The following is a 22,567-nucleotide window of genomic DNA, read 5'->3' as shown; positions in this document are numbered from 1 at the left end:
CCCGCTGTAATTCCTCCTTTAGGAAGGGAAATTCTGGGCTGGCAGCGTGGCCTCAGCCGCATGTCTTTTTACCTACAGCATGGGCCATGCAACTGTCGCTACTACCTTACAATCCCGACCCACAACTACCTTCAGAGACTGTTAACATACTTTCTTGTCCACCAGCCGCTTGGGGTAAGGGAGTATATCACTTACCTGGAAGACCCTATTACAGAGGCAAACAGCCACTTTGGGGATTCCCTGACACTTGGCTCATGTCTTATCACCCAGAGCTGGGGCCATTAACTGTTCCTTCCAGACTCCTCCTCGTTTTGGTGAATGGAGCATCACAGGGCCTTTTCTAGGGAGATATACAGATACATCTACTCACTCCAGACAGGGAAGATACTAAGAGACTGAAGACAGGATTTCATCCACAGCCAGTTTGGCAAACCAGTTGAGTTTTATTGGGTTACTGATAGGAGGGAGCATGGCGGTTCTAAGGCAGCTGCATCACTGTCAGGTCCCCTGCACCTTAAGAGTGGATACGCCCCCAGCATGCTGCGGTCTCTGCCGCCATCTGTGCCCATCCAGCCAAAGTGCTCATGTGATCTTGTGGAATACGCCCCACCCCCTTTAAAAGAAAGGCGAGCATCTTGCGGCTGCTTTGGTTCAAGTCAGCAGTGATCACTTCCAACTTAACAGAGACATCTCTACGGCTGGTTCTAAAGGGTGAAGTAAAACTACTCTTTAAAGAAAAAGCCCAAATTAGATGGGATTGGAATGGTCCTGAGAGCGAGAGAGATGGTGGTGACACATCAATCCACAGGCAACTAACTGATAAAATGTTTTATTTCACTTTTGAGTTTTTACATTTTCCTGATTACTCTGTGTAAGGTGAAACTAGAATGTTTAAAAGACATACACGGATCTAGCACATCAGTAACTGGGGTTTCTTTTTCTTTTTGCTACACTATTTTCACAATCACGGGTGTGCTTGCTAGGCAAATATAAACCACCACAGAAGCAAACGTTAGGCAGAATACTGGTAAGGGAAAAAAACAGAGCAAAGAGCTACCAGATATACAGACAGGCTTGTTCCACACTCACTACTGCCTTGTCAAGCGCCAAGTATTAACTGCACATTTTTTTTTGTTCAGCAAGAAAGAAGAGATTTTTTTTTTGTGGGTTTTTTTTTTTTTTTTTTGGTTTAAATCAGTGCATGAATTCTTTTCGTATTTCAGCAGATGGACAAACAGATGGACTGTGGCTACGGCTACATGGAATGTGAAGGTAGAGGGTGATCCTGTGAGACTGAAGGCCTGGCTGTTCTTGGTTCTCTCTACTGTAGTGTCCATGCAACTTCCCTGTGTTAGAAGGTCTTGTTGAACATGTCTGAGAACGAAGCTGGATGAGTAACTGGAGGGTCTGGTGACAGGCACTAACAAGCATCATCAGGGCTGGGTGCAATAGGGGGAAATCATGGAGACTTAAAAATACTTTTCTTTCTTTTTTTTTTTTTTGATTTGGGTCACACTATGAAGAACAACTGTGCTAAGAACTGGAGGAAGGTAGGGTGGTGCTGGAAGGTCTTCTTCCTCAACACCTTAAAGCAAAGCTTGCTCACCATGTGCTCAACACCCCGCCCCGTCCACACAGTATTGACTAACAAAGGCTTCCAAAGAAAACCACCAAGGAAGCAGAAAGCTGTAAATTTAAAGAGGAAGAAGTCAACAGTCAGAAGGACAGGGCCGAAAGAATGTTAAAGTTCAAAGCTTCCTCCCTCCAAGCCGGGAAGAACCCCAGACTATGGGTGCTCCTCAGGTGAGGGAGAGGCTGCCTCCACACCACATTATTCTTAAAGTATCATCCAGAAAACTGGTATGGCCATTTATAAGATACACTACTTCCTCCCCCTCCTTTAGCTAGGGGTAACAGCCCTGTTCTCAGGCACTGCTAATCAGGAACACACTGCTATAGAAAAGGGGTTTAGTCACACGTGTGGTATGAGCACGGGACCGTTTTTTGTGGTGACACAGCCCAATGATTAGCCAAAGAAGTTCACTTTCAGGTTTTGAGTTTCCTCAGAAGACACTGCAGATATTTGTGGTCATGAACTTTTGAGTGGCAACAGCCCCAAACGGTCAAAGGTCAGTAAGCCCTCAACCAGGGCAGAATTACTGTGAGTTACCAAACTCAGGGTGCCAATGGTAAACATCTCACCCAAGTCCCAGCATCACAACAGAATCTCTAAAACTTTCTGTATAACTTTACAACAGAATTGTATTTTAGTGACCATTTTGATATCAGATTAAACTTTCCAAAAAGTTACACATAATTCAGGTCTATTTTTCCTACCAGAAAGAGTTCTGCTAAGTTATAAAACCCCATAATCACAGTGTTCAGTTTGTAAAAATTAAACACACAGTAATCCTTGTCAATGTTGATCAAAATCAAGACTTCAAAATACCATGGCATTTAAGGGACCAGTCTGAGTTTTTAGATACAAATACCAGCTGTTCATCCCAGGGACCATTTTTGCAAGGCTTAGGCTGTGAAAAATCGAAAGTCTGCATTCGATCTTTTTGTTTTTGTTTATCGCACAGAGGGACATAATGTGGAGGGTACAAGGTGACACCACACAGAGCACAGCGCACCAGACATTAGTTCTCTCCCTCTCCAGCATCTCCTTCATCCCCCTGATTTTCTGACGTCCACAGCTGCAAAGAAAAAAGAAACAAAAAGTTGTAATAAAATTAAAGTCATTCAAAGTTTTCTTCAAGAGGCATTCTAGTATAAATCAGTATATTTTACCTCACTTAACTACCATTTTGAAAAAAACAAAAATGTTTTTCATGTATGAGTATTGTGCCTGCACGCCTGTTTGTGTGCCTTTTGCATGCCTAGTGTCCTAGGAGCCCTAAGAGGGCACCATGTCCCCTAGAACTGAAGTTGCCAATGATGTGAGGGTGTGGCTCCCCGGGGAAGAGCAGGCTGAGAGCTACTGAGCTGTGTTCCCAGGCCCCTCACTCAGCTATTCAAAACTCCCTCTTACCACAGATAATGATGACTAAAAAGGCACAGTTCAGCAGTAAGCTATAGGTAACCGTACTTTAGGTAGAGCACAGAGCCGTCTTCAATCTTGGATAACAGTGTACTAAGTAGGGGTCCGCTCTCCGGAGGTACTTACGGTGAGATTGTCCCTGAGCAGCTGCATGATCAGGGTGCTGTCTTTGTAAGACTCTTCATTCAGGGTATCCAGCTCAGCAATCGCTTCATCAAATGCCTAAAACAAAGGGCTAAATTAGCAAAGATCTCGACGGTCCCTGTGTTAGCTCTATCCATCCCGCTGGTAAGAGGATGGGAACTGGTCTGCTCTTGACTATCTGCCACCTGTGTCAGATGTATGACCGCCCCCCCCCTCTCTCTCTCTCACACACACACACACACACACACACACACACACACACACACACACACACACACACCACACCAACCAGCAATGATAAATCCCGAATTAACAGTGTTACTGTTAACTGTAGCACATTTATTAGTCTAAAAATCCATTCATTCAAGTTTTTAATTATCAAAGTGGTTCCTATTTTTTGTTTAAACTAAAAAGGTCTGGACACAGGTCAAAGGGGAGAGCAGCAAAGCTCACCTTACTAACCCTGATTTGTTTCAGAGGGTTCATGTTGTAGAATCAACTTCAAGCACTCATTTCAAATTAAAGTTTCAAATAACAGTATACACCAGGGAAAAAAAGCTTCTCAAAGAACACAGGGTGCAATAGAGCACAGACAGAGTGTGGGCTCCTTCTTTCACGGAGTCCTATCTTGGAACAAAGATGACAATACCCAATGTCCAAAGCCTGATGAGAACTCCTAATTTTTACCTGCAAGTTTCTACCAAGGACTCCAACAGCAACCAAACAAAGCAAAAAGTCAGCATATATTCAGAGCAAAGTACCAAGTAACAGGTCTGCATTGATTTTCTAAAATCCCACTACCTAGAAAATGCTTGCAAGTCTAAGACAGCGAGGACTACTCATAAACAGAAGGAAGTTCTTGGAACTAGCAAAGGGTCTCTCCTCACCGTTTTGGCCAGGCTGCAGGCCTTTTCGGGAGAGTTTAGAATCTCATAGTAAAAGACTGAGAAATTCAGTGCCAGGCCGAGGCGAATCGGGTGTGTCGGCTGCATCTCTTTCTTGCTGATTTCAAATGCTTCTTGGTAAGCCTGCTGGGAGTTAGACACCGTGGCTGGAAGGAAGATGCAAACATTAGCGTCTCCTACAGGCTGCATTCCACAGAGCATCGTTATCAGGACACTTTAGAGGCTATAAATCGAGCAAGCCATCAAAACAAAGGTCTTCAACATTCAACCTAAACATCTGCTACATGTTTATGCTAAGTACTGTATAAACGCTTTGGAAGAAAACAGACCATTATAATGACGTCTGTTAAAGCATCCAAGAAATACAGACAGCCCCTCATAAGAACAAATGTGGATAATCTAGTGAAAAAAAGTGATGGGGTTTAAGATCTGCATAAACAAATTCAAATTCTCAACTCAGTTGCATGTGTCCTGGAGCAAGTAAAAACGTCTGAATGCCAACTCTGGTTTCTTTTATTGGAAACCATGAATCTCACCTAAATTCCAAGTGCTAACAGGATAATGTGAGCCCAATTACTTAGCACACAGTGAACACAGAATAAAACAACTACGATCCCATCACAGTAAGCCATGTGCTGAAAGAAAGGCGCTCTCCCCTGTGGTGGTCTCACACGGGTCTCTCATCTGCAGATGCCTGAAGCTAGACAGTACTGACGCCTAGCACACATGCTCAGGTAGCTTACTATAGGAAACCAACACAACCACTTTAACAACATACGGTAATGTGATTTGCACTTCAGAAACCAGCAAGTCACTTGAACACAAGGAGTGCCATACTCCAATAGTCAATCAAGTAACCAATATGGATGGCAACTAGGTAATGACCTGGTGACTAGTGCATACAGGATTACTTGGGTCAAAATTTAGAGTCATTTACCTCTGGAATTTTCCATTTAGATTTCAGACTACAGATGCAGTAAGTAAAAGTGGGTAAAGTAAAATCATAGCTAAGGTGAATTATTGTTTTATAGTTGTACCTGCAAAAAAGACCTATCTGGGGCTGGAGAGATGGCTCAGCAGTTAAGAGCACTGACTACTCATCCAGAGGTCCTGAGTTCAATTCCCAGCAACCACATGGTGGCTTACAACCATCTGTAATAAGATCTAATGCTCTCTTCTGGTGTGTCTGAAGAGCACAACAGTGTACTCACATAAAATAATAAATCTTAAAACAAAAGAAAAAAAAAAAAGAACTATCAATTCCTAGATAAGAGTTTGCCAAACACATTATATACCAAACTTCTAACACCCTTCAAGTTTATCCATTAGATAAAGAGTTATTAATTCCATGACCCCACACATGACAAGGCTGTGATCTCTGAAATTCTCATTACCATGAACTTAGTGTCTATAGTAAACAAAGAACAGATTTCATTATGAAGTATTAACTATCCCATTGACGGATTTTTTTCAAACATTACTTACTTTGTTTATTATCTCCAGACGCAACTTCAGAAAGATACCTAAAATAGTCTCCTTTCATTTTTAAGTAGAACACTTTGCTTTCTGCCTGTGTAGCATTGAGAATGAGATATTTGTCCAACAGCTCCTAAAAAGTGATTCACATTAAGAATTTTGAATTGCTTGAGATGTTAAAATTACATTTGAGATTTAAGTTATCTACTACTACTTCTACTACTACTACTACTACTGATTTTTCTGAAGACTAAAACCCAGACACCAAACAACAACCTCCCCCAAACCCAACACCCCCCCAACTCCCTACCCCCATACCAACCAACCAACCAATTTCCATTCAAAGTGCTAAATCCCGTTTGGCCAAGTTCTAAGAGCAGGTAGGTGTCTGTAGTTCTAGGTCCCTCAGACCACCACAGGGCTCCTTACACTGTAGCCACCACAGTGGAATGTAATGGAAAAAAGATGGCTCAGAACTACACTGTTAAACAAATCCAAATGGAAAAGGCCACCAACGAGAATCTCACTTTACTATTGAAGTGTGGGGACCTGCATAAACATGGGGGAAAGCCTTTGAGGATTGATATTAACAATGCTTAGAAGTGACTTTTACTTTGTAACCCTTATGTCCATCTCTTAAAAACAAACAACCCCCCTCACCCCCTGGCCATGACACTTGTATTGCTTCTGTAATTGTGAGTGTGTGGGGCCTTTCCATTGTGGGGGAAAAAAGCAGCAACAGAAAACAGCCAAGAAGTTTAGACTTCCATGAGACCTGGGAAGAAAACCTTCTTCTGATGCTTACTGTGTGTTTCCACATGACCCTGGAGAGACTGCCTTGGAACCCTAATCCTCAGATCCCTTGGCTGTACTGGGGAAGGGGGCCAGCATGACCACCATCTAAGGCAGTTCTAAGGACAAGCAAGGGAATTTTTATCTAGTGCTTAACACATTGCTTGATACGCAGTAAGCACTCAGTCTAGAACTATTAGTAATAAATTCCTTTAAACATTTATGCTTACAACAAAAGTAGTTCTGAAGGAGTCCAAGCTTCGTATACAGAGCACTATTTTCGGAGAGCTGTTTTAGGATGTGGCATCCTGAGACACTGGGTAAGAGGCAGTAAGTACCATGCTCTTCTTCACACTCCTCAGAGGCTCTTAAAAGCTGGTCTACACTTCAGGAACTATGGAACTCTCTTGCCTTTGGAATGCGTGCCATACCAGATGCACCTAGCATTCAGGAATTAGTGCACCATTAACAAACCCCCAACAACCGAGAGGCAACATGTTTAGCCATGAAACTTATCTACATCAAGAAGCGGATAAAGAGAGGCTTGAGGCAATAGTTGTTTGTAAGTATTGTGTACACAGAGAGGGATATAACTCTGTGGGTTGGGGGAGGAGCACTGCCTTAGACCCAACAAGCTTTAGACTGGTTTTCAAAAGAAGCCGTCAAGGGAAGTACTTTAGAGAGACAGATGGTACTGCAGGGGAAAGAAGTCCCTTTCCCTTTAAAGCAGCCTCATAGTTACTTTTTACCTGCTTTCACGTAGAAAATAAAATTTCCTAGTGGGCTCCAGGTATGAGGAAAAGAATATAATCATGAAGTGTTCTAGGGTAGGTAACCTTCTCAACCAACCTGAAATGTAGCTAGGAGGATCTACCACCTGACCACAGTGTACTTACCGCGAGAAGCCCCACTCCCCCTCTGCTTGGCTTTTAAAGCTACACTGCACTTGACAGACATGCCAAGCTTCACCATCAGATTTCTGCACTTTGTGAGGGCATGGCCAAGGAAAGGCTGGATGGCCTTTACATTCCTTCCTCTCCAGGGTCGAATCACTACTGAGACTGCTAGAACTGTCTGCTAATGACTACATCTTCCTAAATATCCTCTTTATTTGGCTTCAATTTCTAAAGAAAACTGGAGGAATGTTAATGAAATGTTCCTGTTTGCTGCAGATCTTTTTGAGGGAAGGAAACCACCCTAGAGAAGATGAACTGATCAAAAAAGAGTGACAAAACCCAAATCCCACGCTTTAGAACAAGTTCCAGGTGGCTCTGAGCTTGCGGACAGTGGAGCACCCCCACTCTCCCTAAGCTGTCTGAGAGCTTACATCTGGACCTGAGACCCCTAGACAAGGGTGTTTACAGCAGAGGCGCCGCCCTCACCAGCACGTCATTGCAGATGTCCTGCAGCTCCGCCTCTATCTTCTCCCGGTACTCTTTGCCCATCTGCTGCTTCTTCTCATTTCTCTCTGTTTTCTGTTCGATGCTGGAGATGACACGCCAGGAAGAACGACGGGCACCTACCACATTCTTGTAGGCAACAGAGAGCAGATTCCTCTCTTCATTGGAGAGTTCGTGTCCCTGCTCTGTCACGGCCTTCATAGCTGCAGCCATGTCATCATAGCGCTCGGCCTGCTCGGCGAGCTTGGCTTTCTGTACCAGCTCACTTTTGTCCATGGTCATTTTCTAGAACAGCAAGAGCACAGAGAAAGTAGATGTCAGGCTTCCAACATTCTCAGGATGAAATCAAGAATGTGAATCATTTACTGAATGTCTACAGAGCCAAGGCTTTAAACATTATATGGATGTTTTTGCACCTTATTATTTAATACAAGGCCTTTAAACTTGCCTATTTCTTCTAGAGTGTTTTTGTTCCACTACCCTATCCTTCCCTCCCAATACACAGAATCTGCTTTCAGAAACACTTGATTTACGTGATTCATTTATGTGTGTATGCCCAAGGGAGAGTACACACATAACCATGTGTGGGGAAAGGAGGCTAAGTGTGGGAGCTGCTTCTCACCCTGCACCATGTGGGTCCCAGGGATTGAACTTGGGTCATCAAGTTTGGCTCCAATCTGCCTTTCCTGCTAAGCCCTCTTGACAACCACCCAATAACTTGTTTTAAGTTTATGCTGCCTGCTATTCCAAGGATATTTGCATTTGATTAAAAAACCTACAGGGAGGTTCATAACTCTGGTTCCAGGGGTTCTGACACTTTTGGCCTCTGAGTGCAGCCAGTAGGCATGCATGTGGTACACAGATATACATGTGGACACCATAACAACACACATACAATGTTGTTTCTTTTTTAAAGTCACCTTAGCTCAACACCCTGCCCATACAGAAGCCCTTTCTCACTATCTAGTTCACAGCATCCCACAGCAGCTGAGTCCATGCATTCTATGTGCGCATCCCTCCAATGGTGACCTTCAACTAGCCCAAGTTCCTGAGGGACTATGCTACACTAGACATGCAGCACCAAAAGAGAAACTTCAGGGGCTGGAGAGGTGGCTCAGCAGCTAAGAGCTGCTCTTTCAAAAAGACTTGGGTTCAAATCCCTTCATGCTCAAGAATGGTTTTACAACCACCTAGGACTCTAGAGCCAATGATACAATGCTCTCTTTTGGCTTGTGTGAGCAACAAGCACACACATATACACACCTATATACATAAAAAATAAATTCATCCCAACACTTGGGAGGCAGAGGCAAGTGGATCTCTGTGAGTTCCAAGGCCAGTCTGGTCTAGAGAGAATTCCAGGTAAGCCAGAGCTACACAGAGAAACTCTCTCTCAAAAAAACCAAAATAAATAATAAATCCAAAATAACTATTTCAAAATTGTTTGACATTGTCACAGAGTTCTTGAAGATTAAAAACCATGTTACTGTAGACATAAATGTGTGTATGTATGTAGGCACGCGCACACACACAAAGAAACAAGAAAACATTAACTAAAGGTTCTGATATCTACTACTTACATAACTTAAGACTTATATAACATGGATTTTGGAGCAGCTAGGCCAATTTCAACAGGAAATGGGTTACACAACATCTAGTAGTTTGGAAGAAGGCACAGACAAGGAAAAAAATGAAACAGTTCCTCTTTCTTCACCTACGTAACACCCAACGGGTGCTTCAGGTCATCATCCTGAGTACCTCACATCTCTACCTGATTAAGTTCCCACAGTGCCTTCAGAGACTGTGGAGACAGCAACAGACAGCAAACCCTTTTCACAGCTGCTGTCCAAACACCTGTCTGCACACAAGTCCACTTTCTGTCTTGACTCACTAGGCAATGGCTCTTCCTCACATGACCCCTACACCAACAGTCACTAGCTACATGTGGCTATTCACTAGAAAATGTCACTAATGCCACCTTTTGAACCACAATATTTTGGATATTTAAAAATGTTCATTTAGCTTGTCTTTGATTGTGGTATCTTTCTTCTTTGTTTTTTTTTTTTTTTTTTTTTTTTTTTTTTTTTTTTTTTTGCTTTTTGTTTGTTTGTTTTTCAAGACAGGGTTTCTCTGTATAGCCCTGATTGTCCTGAAACTCACTCTGTAGACCACGCTGGCCTTGAACTCAGAAATCCACCTGCCTCTGCCTCCCAAGTGCTAGGATTAAAGGCATGCGCCACCAACTTTTTAAGGGCCTCATGTATATTACACTCTAGCATTGTGTAACAGCCCTGGACTTTGTCTTTTTGTTTGTTTGTTTTTTTTGTAATGAATCAACCAAATTTTTTTATTCTATTTTACTCTCTCCCAGTATCCCATACATTACTTGGTCCGAGCAAGCAGCTCCTAAATGAGGTCCTAAAACAAATCATCCTACCCCCACAATTTGGCAGTATTTCCTCCTTCTTCAACTGCTGTAATCCAAAGCTCCTGCACCTCAAATGCTGTCCCTGTACTGAACAGACGTACGACCACTTTACTTTAGCCATATTCAGTAACCTCAAGCCACCCCCTCTGGACTAGCTTGTCACTTAAGAAACCATACTGGGTTGCTTTCAAAGCCCTTCAGTCTGTGAGTTTCTCAGGTACACACTCCCACTTGCCCCATTCATACCACAAACATGCAGATCTCCTCATCTAGAACGCTCTCCTGGATATTTTATTTCATGCCTATACAAACTGTATCCACCTGCCTAGAGCCATCTGCAATCCAGGACTCACAAACCTGCACCACCGTCTAGGGCTTCTTCTCGCTGGTCTATGGTAGCGGAGAAAGCTCTACCACCTAGTTTCCAACACACTCCTCTGAAAGGAAGGAGACATAATGCTGCAAACTGCTCAAATAAGCATCTGTCAAGTTTCTGAACACGCATGACTGGGAGAACAAAGAACACACAGAAAGGCAACAGCACCATGTGTCAAAGCACAATCTGCTACTACACAGAAAGGAACCCATTAAACTCAACATTTTCAGTTTACAAATGCAGACAACAGCATCTCCCTCAGCAGAGTAGCTGTGACCACCAGGAACAGGGCCTTAAAGAACAACAGTTATAAAATCAATCAGTCATCCATCCATCCGTCCGTCCTTCCGTCCATCCATTTATCCATCCATCTGTGGGACAGTGGACCAGACAGAAAAATGGTAAGGTTGAGCAGATTCAGGAACCCCAGCAATTCTCATAATTGAGGACAGAAGGCATTTAAATCTACTCCCAACTGGTTGCCTGTCCTGAACACATGACCACAACACCCTAGTGAAAGAACTGTGACAATCAGTCACTTAGGGATAACACCTGAAGTCCTTCCACGTGCAGATGAGGCATCCCTAACATCTCACACCAAGTCAATAAAAAACATCTGCCTCTAGATCCCACCCCAACCCCAAAAGTTTATAAGGTCCTATCCACACGGAATAAAGTGCACGAATTGTCTGAGAATATCTGTTGTACTGAGCTCTATCTAACACTCCTAGGAAGAGTATTCTCTCCCCAAGCTTTTGTCACTGAACCTTGACCCAGCCCAAATAGCCAGGCGCAGGTGCCTGACCACAGCCACTTCCTGTTTAGGCTCCTTGCCACTTGACTCCAGGGCAGCAGTGGCCGCAAAGGAGGCCCGGCAGCCTGCCCTGCTCAAGCTTCCCCTCAGAGACTCACAGGGCTCTAACACTTTGGCCACTAAAGATCTTTCACTCTGACAGGCCTGGCAAAGGATTCCCCACAGGCTGCACCCCAGGACTGACTAATTCATCCACCCACCCACCCACCCATCCATCCCCCCCCCCCCCCCTCTGGTTTTTCGAGACAGAGTTTCTCTGTGTAGCCCTGGCTGTCCTGGAACTCACTCTGTAGACCAGGCTGGCTTCGAACTCAGAAATCCGCCTATCTCTGTCCCCCAAGTGAGTGCTGGGATTAAAGGCGTGCGCCACCACCGCCCAGCTTAGCTCATCCATCCCTTTTTCTCATAATGTATTTTTCTATTCACAGGACATCCCAAGTGCAGCCCCCTTCTCCACCCTTGCAAATCCCTGCCCCCAATAAAATCTTTCTTAAAAATACACAATCTGAAGACCATTAGTTCTCCCCAAGTGCCTATATATTATTATTTTAACCCAAAGTGTCAGCTTTTTAAAAATATACAATTTCAAAAAATGTCAGCTCACTGAAGGAGCACCTGTTTTGTGTGTGCAAAGCCTTGGGTTCAATCCCCAGTATCAGAACAATAAACAACAACAACAACAAAAAACAGTAAGGAGAGGTGAGCCTAGATTGATCTTTACACAGGACCTAGTTATATGTTAACACAAGACTCATTTTCTCACTGAACTCAACATGAACATACATGTTAATAGTGACATTTTAGCAGTTGCCAATCAGATTTTTCTGGCATTTGTAGGCAATTTAACAGAACGGCATGCATTTCTTCTGAGACTTAGAATGAGAGTCCCACCAAGAAAAAGTCGCCAAACAGCTTATTTGCTTTCTACCAGGGCAGATGAACTCCTCAGAGGACACAGACTAGCCTAGCACTGAGCCTGGAGAAAGGCACCAATGTGTCTGAGAGCAAGAGTTCTCATGTGCACCCACATGGTAATGATGGCTGTCAATCAATCTGTTTGTTCTAAGCCACTGGAAGCAGCAAGCCACAGAACTGGGAGACATTTGCTAATAAATGCTTAGTCAAGTACTGGACACAATTCTAATACCTAGAGTCCAGCCAGTAGAAATTACAGAACTCAGCGAGGCGGTGGTGGCGCATGCCTGTAATGCCAGCACTCTGGGAGGCAGAGGCAGGCAGATTTCTGAGTTCGAGGCCAGCCTGGTCTACAGAGTGAGTTCCAGGACAGCCAGGGCTATACAGAGAAACCCTGTCTCGAAGAAAAACAACTGCAACAACAAAAAATCCATTTAAGATGTACAGGGCTATGCACAAAGGGATACACAGTGTTCCTAAGATGTTCCTAAAGCGCATACAAACATGGTTAGACATCAATACAAAATGTGTAAGGGTAGGAATCTCAGTGTTATCTAATATTTTTATAATCCTTATTTTTAAAGATAACTTTTCTATTTGGAAGACAAGATCTCACTCATTATGTAGTTCAGGCTGGTCTGGAACCCTCATAGGTGCTCAAATTACAAATGTATACAAACAATCCTGACAATCCACTACTTCTAAAATCATCTTAGCCCAGGGCCTGGACCTCTAATGCCGTGTGCATTCCCCAGTGCTGAGGTGCATATGGGCGAGTTTGCTTTCTACAGTCAGTGTAAGAACACAGCCCGTGACGAGCACCAGAGGAACAGACTATTTAGTCTCATAATAAAAAAGCTTTTTAGAAATCAGCCAGGGGGCAGAGGGGAGTGATAGCAGTGGGAAAGCTAATGGTTTGACAGACTGGCTGCTCTTGCAGAGGACCCAGGCTTGGTCACCCAAATCTAGCTCACAACTGCCTTGAACTCCAGCCCCAGGGGATCAGAGCCTGTCTTCTAAACTCTACAAGCAAGCCCCCGACTCTGAGGAAGAAGCTGTGCTGGGGAGCCCGCCACCAGAGATTTGGCATTCTGGCTAAGTGCTTTACCACTGAGCTACATTTGCAGCCCCTGGTGTTTTGAGACAGGCTCTCAACATGTAACCCCAGGATAGCCTCAAACTCTTCCTTCTCCTGTTCATCTTCCCAGTGCTGGGGTCACAAGAATATTTCAAAATACAATCCTAAAAGCAACTACAAATGTAGTGTTAACTCAACCAAACAATGTGAGTCAACTTCATCCTCATTCTCTAGTTAGAGGGCAGTCAAAATTTGGAGAAGTCATTTCAGAGTAGACAAGCAAACGGAAGATCACTACCACTCATCTATATATTCTATCTATTCTTTTAAAAATTTATTTCAAATTAAGAAAATTTGAAAATGATAACTTTACAAGGCAGTCCTCTGCTACATGTGTAGCAGGGGCTACAGATCAGCCCATGTATGCTCTTTGGTTGGTCTTAGTCTCTGGGAACTCTGAGGAGTCTGAGTTAGTCTATACTGTTGTTCTTCCTATGGGGCTGCAGTCCCCTTCAGCTCCTTCAGTTCTTCCCCTAACTCTTCCATAGGGGACCCTAGGCTCAGTCCGATGGTTGACTGTACATATCTGCATCTGTCTCAGTCAGCTGCTGGTAGAGCCTCTCAGGACAGCCAGCTATGCTAGGCTCCTATCTGCAAGCACAACATGGCATTAATAAGTGTTGGGTTTGATGCCTCTGCAAGGGTTGGTTCCCAAGTTGGGCCAGTTTCTGGATGGTCTTTCCTTCAGGCTCTGCTCCATTTTTGTCACTGCGCTTCCTTTAGACAAGAACAATTCTGGGTCAAAAATTTTGGAAATGGGCAGGTGGCCCATGTCTCAAATGGGGGCCATAGCTATCTGCTGAAGGTGGTCTCTTATCGTTCCATCTCCCCACTGTTGGGCATTTCTGTAAGGTTATCCCCATGAAGTTCTGGGAGCCTCTCACATCCCTGCTGCCTGTACTTTCTACAGGTTCCTCCCCACCTCCCTCCCCACATTGCTGCATATTTCTATTCATTCTCCTGGCCCTCTGGGCTTCTCCACACTTGATCCTGTCCCCCCCTTTCCCCACCTCTCTCCCACCCAGATCTATCCTTCCCTCTGCCTCCTAAGATTATTTTGTTCTCCATTCTAAGTGGGATTGAAGTATCCACCCTTAGGCCTTCCTTCCTGTTAAGCTTCATATGGTTTGTGTTAAGCTTCATGTGAGTTGCATCATAGGTATTCTGAATTTTTTGGCTAATATCCACTTATCAGTGAGTCCACACCATGAGTGTCCTTTTGGGTCCAGATCCACTTAGGATGCCTTCTCTGGCTTCAGTGGGAAAGGATGTGCTTAATCCTGTAGAAACTTGATGGCCCAAGAAAGGGAGCCGCTAGCAGGGTGAGGTGGGAGGTGGGTGGGGGAGCACCCTCTCAGAAGCAAAGGACAGAGGGGATGGTGCGGAAGAAAACGTGAAGGGAGGGGGGAACTAGGAAGGGTGCACCACTTGGAATGCAAATAAACAAAGTGAGCTGGAGAGATGGCTCAGCGGTTAAGAGCACTGTCTGCTCTTCTAGAGGTCCCGAGTTCAATTCCCAGCAACCACATGGTGGCTCACAACCACCTGTAATGAGATCAGATGCCCTCTTCTGGTGTGTGTGAAGACTGCTACAGTGCACACACATAAAATAAATAAGTCAATCTTTTAGAGAGAGAAAGAGAATAACTTTAGCTTTTAGAATCATGAACTATGTATTTCCAAGAAAAAGACCACTTTCAATTGTGAAAGAGAAAGCTGGAGTGCAGTAACTTGTTGTACTATTAACTACACATGTCAAGAATCCCTCAACTTCACAGAAAACATGGTGCTCTTTTCAGGAATCAACAGGAAACCATATAATGCAATTAAGCCATCACCCCCACTTATATTATAACCACCTGTGCCTGCGGTGTTAAAGGCAGCATAAACAACAGTGGAGTGAGACAACACACACCAATGCTCAGTGCTCCGAGGAAAGGCTCACAGGCAAGGAATTCTGACTCTTGAGGAACTTCACAAAAAGGAAATGCTCGTTCAATCCAACATTCAAACAACTGCAGAAATGACAAATATGTCCAAGAATTCTTAGGATTATTCACTTGAAGGAGCTGAAAAGAACTACCAGCAGTGTACGCCCCCCCCTACACACACACACTCTCACTCTCTCACTCTCTCACTCTCTCTCTCTCTCTCTCTCTCTCTCTCTCTCTCTCTCTCTCTCTCTCTCTCGTGTGGAAACAAGAAGGCAGCACATATTTAAAGCTATACAAGTCTCCTTGGAAAAGCACCAACTACACTTAGAGGGGAGGTTACGGGATGTGCGCTCTGGGGACGCTTGAGTGCTCCACAGTTACAAGCACACACTGCTCTAAACAACCAGAGTCTGGTTCCCAGAACCCAGCTCTGGAGCTCACAATTCTGCCCGTTAGTCCAACCCAGGGGACTCCTCTGGTTTCACACACATGTAAAAAAGAAAGATGGTAGGTGTCCCAGCTTCTTTGTAAGAGGGTAAGAGAGAAATAAGCTATAGTGGCAGACAATAAATGCAGGCTCCCAAGTGTAAATGGGTGCGGGCTGACCACACTCACTGAGCATCTTCAGCAGCACACAGCAGATCGGAGCTGAAGGAAGACAGTAGCCAAGCTACCCACCTCCTAATGCAAAGGCAGTGGGACCAGTTGGTTGGTGGGTGTTATCCTGAACAAGTGAAGCACTCCTGGCTCTCAGAAAACTACTCACTGAAAAACACCTACTCTAAAACTGACTCAGTACCATTCCACACACAAAATGTAGCCTTGTAAAACTTCAATTTCATTCAACATGTATAGATTCTTTGCTGGAAACAGAAAGAGTGTATCTGAACTACAATGGTTCTATGTCCAGCAAACACTAAATTATAAAGAAAACCCCAAGTCCTTTCCTTCTTCCACAGCAGATGTGGAATTCCATGTTTTGAGTCAGTTTCATGTAGCCCAGGCTGGCCTGGAATTGAACTCCTGATCCCCCTCCTCCTCTTCCTGATTGCTGGGATGTCAAACACGCCCTGCCCATCATTCACATCAGTGTCTTGGGCATCAGGACTGATTATGCCTGATGAACCAACAGGTAAAACCAGGATTAAGTGGTATGTCTAAGGTGTGAACAAATAACATGTACCACAATAAACTGATCCGCTGGTTCTAAGTGATCAATCCAAAGACATATGCTAATTCTGATCCACAAAGGCAGCCCAAGAGACTGACCCGATGGCCAGATTATAATGAAGCCACCCAACCCATCTTATCTTACTACAGAGATACCTACACCTCTAAATTCACTACTAGGTGTCCATCTATTGAGCATATATACTTGAAATGAATTTTATTCTGTTGTAAGAAAAATAAAGTTACAAAATTCACACGAAGGTGGATGAAACAGGAAAATACTATTCTAAGTAAGGTAATCCAGGTCCAGATATTAGTTTTGAAGTTTTGGATTTGTGTTTTTAAGTGTCTGTAGAGGTCAGAAAGCTTAGAAAGGGCCCATGAGAGGAAGAGACCCTAAGGGAGGAAGGGACAATATGGAAATAAAGGAGGAACTACTCAGGGCAGAAAAGTTTAGGAGGAATGGGGAGGGAACTGTCAGCTGAATAAACTTCCTCCTCCTCCTCTAAATCACTTATGTCATGTACTTTATCACAGCCACAAAACTACAACAGAACACCAAGGAGATTAGAGGTGAAGCCCACTCTGAAGGAATGAATTCGTGACAGGCAACTAACTGTAAACCTGATCAAAGCCCATTGCTAGAGAGATTCTAGGCCCTGGGGGAAAGCTACTACAGTTGTTTTACTAAACAAACGTGTTGTCAAGCCACCTTTTAAATTTCTAGGCTTATTCCAACAGATCAGTATTCATCTCAACCTTGATCAGAGATGCTTCTTGGGCAGTGAGTAGATAGTGCAAAGACTCCAACTGGCTGAAGTGCTGAAAGTTAAGTGACTACTGCTTGCCCGGGACACATGCCCAAAGCTCAGGGAACGCTGTAGACAGACCTAAAGGATGTCAGAGGACGCAAGTACTGTGAAAGGCTGTCGTCCTGACATCATGTGGCTGTTGCTTTTGTACTTGTGACTCAGCCACGATTACCTGCACAAAACGGAGCAGGCTAACATTCTAGAGGTCCCGCCCCTAGCTACTGTGGGGATTCATTTTGCTTCAGGGGCATAGCTACTGGTTAAGTCATCTTATGATCCACGCATCCGTGGGGAGGGGGAAATCTCCTTATCAGACCACAGTATGATACTAGTAGAACTTTGTACTGTGTTCAAGCAGTTGACTTACACATGAGAACTCAGAAACTCTTTAGCCTATAGTAGTCATTTATAAATTTTAACTGTTTAAATATTTTCAAATAATATCCTCCATACCAAATATATCAGGTACCCATACAAAACCCAGCTAAAAGGCTAATAAGTAACAACACTATTATCATTTATGGTCTACCGAAATGGGCAAAGCACTTAGGAATTTGTATTGATTCAGATACCTGGAATCCATTTCAAGAGATAGAGTGAACGCACACTCAGACCACAGGTCAGCTTTTGAGTGTCATTCCTCAGGAATGTCCTTGGGTTTTGTTTTGTTTAATTTGAGACCGATCTTTTACAGAGACCACCCAGAGCTCGCCAGGCATTTTCCCATCTCCACATCCCCAGAACTGAGATTAGATATGCACATATCACCTGGCTTTTCCATGTGGTTGCTAGAGATAAAACACAGGTCCTTGTGCTTATATAGTAAGCATTTTACCATGAAGCTATCTCCTATTCTCCCAGTATTTATTTTAAAAAGTTGACATTAATTTTGGGTGCACATGGAAGTCAGAAGACAATTGAGGGAGTTGGTTCTCTCCTTCATCCGTGGGTAACAGGAACTGAATCTAAAATATCAGGGTTGTTGGCAAGCACCTTTACCAGCTAAGCCACTTCACCTGCCCCTCAGCATTAATTCTTTTCCCAATGTAGCAATCCTTTTAAGATCAGCCACGACTCCCGATACTTACACAAGCTTTAATTTAAGGCTCTTCCCATGAGGACAAACAATGACAGCCCAGGCTCACATCTACTTTAATTTGGCTCTTCATCTGTGTGTCAAGGCCATTCAGAAATAATTCTTTTAGTTGAGTCTTTAAGGAAAACAATGAAATAAACAACCAGAACAGGAAACTTACATAATCAAGAACCGGGCAGAACTTGAAGCAAAAGTTTACCTACTATCTGCCAGAATAGCTTGTTTTTGTGAGGGCACTGATCACTTTCATCTCATTACAAGTATTAGAAACATGTAACTGCCTCTTGAAAGCAGCCTCTAAGTTGTTTTTTAGTAGACATATCGCAGAATAGAAAAACATTCTCCTTAGAAAAACCTCTTCAGAGTCCAGCTCCAACTGTTTCTTGTTACGAAATGCAGATCTATTAAAATCCTATTCCTGTAATGAAGATAGATCTAAAGTTAAAAAGTCATTATGTAACTATATGCTCCTGGCCCCTAACTAGTCTGAATTCTTATCTCCTTAGGTAAATGTATAAACCAAGTGGTTTTTCTGCTTTGTTTGTCTTTGAGTCAGAGTCTCACTGTGTAGCTCTGGCTCTCCTGGAACTAGGAAGAATGCTGTCACAAGGATTAGCCTGTCTCTGCCTCAAGTGCTGGTATTAAAGACAACCAAGGATCTTTAAACATCAACTTACAATGAAGTTATCGTTCCCAGAGTCCCTCATTTACACACCTGCTTTTGCCTGATGCCACTGACAAAGCAGGAGCACAGTTCTTACAGGATGTAGTAACTTCTCTACTTATAGAGGGAATTAGCTCCCTTGTTTCCTTCTCCCATACAAAATCAGGAACCTAAAATACTAGAAAGTAGTATGGTTAGCAACCACAAATGATGATTACTCTAAAATATAGTAAACAATAACCTAGGGTGGTGTTCTGCAGTTTCCTGATGGACTTTCTTCCTAGTATAAAGCAAGTGCTACAAAACCTGGCCTTTTCAGCAGTTTTTATCTGATATATACCAGTAACATCACCCTACAAATGAACAGCACTGTATACTCTGAGAACAGCTAAAATTGGAATCTGAACACATTCATAGGGTGCATGTACAAGAAAGTAATTGCAGTCATGGAATACATGTTCAACCACAAGTCAAAGCTATCATTACCCAGAGTAAATGACCTGGGTGTGACTCCTGATTTCAGCATTTAATTCTGTGTTACATAGATGTGTATCTTTAGAAAAATTCTCATTTCGGCACCTCAGTTTCCTCATCTATGCGATGAGGCCAACAGCACTTACCTTTCATTGGCTGCAGACTGAACTGATGCTTGCAGTGCTTACAAGGAAGTGTAGCACATACCAAGTGCCTCAAGTGCTGAGTAGTGTGGTCACAGGCTAGGACCTGACAATACCCCGTTAGCTAATGACTAAGTCACACAGGTAGCTTCTGTATGTTTCTATGCTATAGGCACATAGGCTAGACCTAATCAGAATGTGAGCTCATGTACATGTAGTAAAAAACAAAATGAAGGCTGATCAATGGATGTAAGTTACAGTTACAAAGGAGTTACAAATTCAATAGTGCTATGTACTTCACCCTGACTATACCTAACATTGTTCTATATTTCTTAGTGGGCTAGAAGAATAGACTTTATTTTCACCATGAAAAAAGATCGAGCCTGAGATAGGCTGTTTAAGCATTACACAATATAGACATATATTTAAACTTCACACAGGGTATATCCATGCATGTTCAATTTGTTTAACTTTATTTGTATTAAGAATATCGGTATCCCAGAAGTTTAATTACATTTTCTGCCAGCATATATTAAAAACTGTATTACTAGCCCAGCACGGAGGTGCACACCATCCAAGAGGCAGAGGGGAGAAGACTGGGGTAATGAGTCTGAGCCTAGGCAAGGCTACACAACAAAAGAGTTGGGGAAGAGGAAAATAGTTATCATTTGTACAGACCAGATGAGAAATACTGGATATGCTACATGGAACATTATATATCATTTTTCATAGCAAGTGGAAAAAAAATAAAGATTGAATCTTATCAGAAAGGGAGAAAGAAGAGACTGAAGTCAAGGATTTAAATACAACAAAACCAAAAGCTTGTACTTAACACAGTTTACAAAAGGTCTCAGACAATGGTGGAGACAGGGAGGCTAAGAAGCAAAGATGAATTAACTCCTGAAGATCACAGCTAGAAAACAATAGAGGGAAAACTGAATCAAACTCACCTAACCAGTGCTGTTTTTAGATCCACAGCCAAATGGGAAAAATGCCCTTTTTGCAGCAGCACAAATCTCTGGGGACTCTGCCTAGGGAACGAGCATCAAGGGAAAATGCTCGGCCTGCTTTCCACACAGGCTGCCTCCCTGATTCATACAGCTCCAAGTCTAAAATGGCTTCAATATAACCCAAGCACTGCATGATGGGAAATGGAAGATAACAGGGTAGGAGCCATACTCCAGGGGCTGACAGTCCATAATACTTGCCACCGGTGAAAGAGGACATTCAATTTGCAAAAAGGTGTGTGGTTTAGGCCAATTCACCTCATTTCTTATAAAGACTTCATCTGTAAGATGGGTGAATGGTTTCTTAAAGTTAGAAGGCAGAGGCTAAGAAAACGATTTAGCATTTGGTACTGGATCTTCAGCCTTTCATTTCTAAATTTCATGCTTAAAATTTTAACTTGGGTGGGAAAGGGAAAAAAAAAACCAGTATTCTCCAGCTATATAACGCTAAGAATATAAGTTAAAAAAAAAAAAAAAGACTCCCCCAAAGGAATGCATTGGAGGCAGTCAAGAGAAATCCACCAAGAACCCAGTAACATTCTTATAAATTTCCAGCAGCTAGATATGAGATGCTGAATGTGTTCAGTCCCATAAACTATATGTAGGTATGGTTTCACAGGAACACCTAAGATACAGTGAGAAATGTAATTTTCATATTCTCTTAAGTGCTGCACCTTTCTGCACCGGCTCCCATGATTTTACAGATTTGCAACATCTTGCCAGATTCACCTCCCACACCAGGCAAGTAAAATCAAGAGTCGAATGCTATCTAGTCTCACCAGAGAAAATGTACTGAAGGCAAGGACACGAGCCATGCATTTTTACAGAGGTTGGCAAATTCTCACCAACGCTGCCACCTTTGAAATCCTCGATGCACGCACATTCTCCATTTGCAACAGACCCAGATTCGCTCATCTTGCAAAAAAGGGTCCATATCTCGCCTACTCCTTCCTTAAACACCGAGGTTACTAGTCAAATTTAAAATATATAATATATAAAATATATACGCCACAAAAAGTATAAGGATGAATTTGGGGCGCGGACACACGAGACTCTGGCAGTAAATGTCGACAAATAAGAGAAAAGAATCAATTCTCAGCCTGGTCTTCCCCCACCCCATTGGGAATCCGGTTTGAGTCAGTGAAAGGTTCAGACAAATCCATTTCTTAATTCAAACCTCGACCCTGCTGTCAGGGAATCTCGGGTCCAGCTGGGTTTCCCACACCAGCGATGATGAAACAGTTTTACTGCAAAGTGGGAGAGGGATTCGCCCCAGCTGTCGCCAAGGTTAAACCCTTACTCATCCAGGGGAGTGCGGCAGGGGCGTCCCGGCTCGGGAACTCGCCCGCCTTCCGACTACATTTCAATTTTTGAAAGCCACAAAGAATGAGCGAGGTTGACAGGCCCAGAAGGATGGCTCAGGGCCCGAAGGGAGCAGGCAGGGGCGGCGCCGAGCAGAGGTGGTGCCGAGGGGAGCCCGCGGCCCAGCCGCGCAGGCCCGGCCGCACCCCGAACAGCGCGCCGAGAGAAACCCGGGCTTCCCGCGGAGGCGCAGGCCGGGCCGGAAGCGGGGAGGGGCGGCAGTGAGACTGGCCGCAGTCGCCGCCCGAGAAGGGGCTTCGCGCTGGGGCCCCTGGGAGCCACGCCGCACTCACCGCGGAGGACTGTAGGGAGCAAAGGCGCTTCCGGGAAGATCGGAGGGCAGCGACTGCGTCCTTCCCGGGCTCACTCCTCAGGCGGTGCTGGCGGCAGCGGCGGTGGCAGCGACGGTAGGTGCAGCGGCGGCGGCGACGGCGGCAGCTACCCGGCTCCGGAATCCGCGGCGGCGGCGGTGGC

The 22,567-nt window shown here is 43.9% G+C and overlaps 1 protein-coding gene across 1 annotated transcript; it reads right to left on the bottom strand.

The window, feature by feature from the left end:
* Positions 1 to 813: 813 nt before the first annotated feature.
* On the bottom strand, positions 814 to 22,563 carry Ywhab (tyrosine 3-monooxygenase/tryptophan 5-monooxygenase activation protein beta). Its single transcript, XM_052184228.1, has 6 exons — positions 22,387 to 22,563; positions 7,743 to 8,045; positions 5,578 to 5,701; positions 4,075 to 4,238; positions 3,170 to 3,265; positions 814 to 2,699 (listed from the first exon to the last, which is right to left on the bottom strand). Exons 2-6 carry the CDS (start codon positions 8,040 to 8,042, stop codon positions 2,643 to 2,645), a joined length of 741 nt encoding a protein of 246 aa, XP_052040188.1. The 5' UTR covers positions 8,043 to 8,045; positions 22,387 to 22,563; the 3' UTR covers positions 814 to 2,642.
* Between the last annotated feature and the right edge of the window lie 4 nt (positions 22,564 to 22,567).

This window comes from Apodemus sylvaticus, chromosome 5, assembly GCF_947179515.1.
Source record: "Apodemus sylvaticus chromosome 5, mApoSyl1.1, whole genome shotgun sequence".
Taxonomy (NCBI): domain Eukaryota; kingdom Metazoa; phylum Chordata; class Mammalia; order Rodentia; family Muridae; genus Apodemus; species Apodemus sylvaticus.
This window is presented reverse-complemented; position numbering and strand designations above follow the sequence as displayed.

What these genes read in the sequence shown, in the direction of transcription:
- Ywhab (XM_052184228.1), bottom strand. Translation starts at nt 8,042, where the DNA reads ATGACCATGGACAAAAGTGAGCTGGTACAGAAAGCCAAGCTCGCCGAG. An exon ending in ACATCTGCAATGACGTGCTG is followed by an intron (nt 5,702 to 7,742) that starts GTGAGGGCGGCG and finishes ATCACTTTTTAG; the next exon opens with GAGCTGTTGGACAAATATCT. An exon ending in GTCTGGAGATAATAAACAAA is followed by an intron (nt 4,239 to 5,577) that starts GTAAGTAATGTT and finishes TCTTCCTTCCAG; the next exon opens with CCACGGTGTCTAACTCCCAG.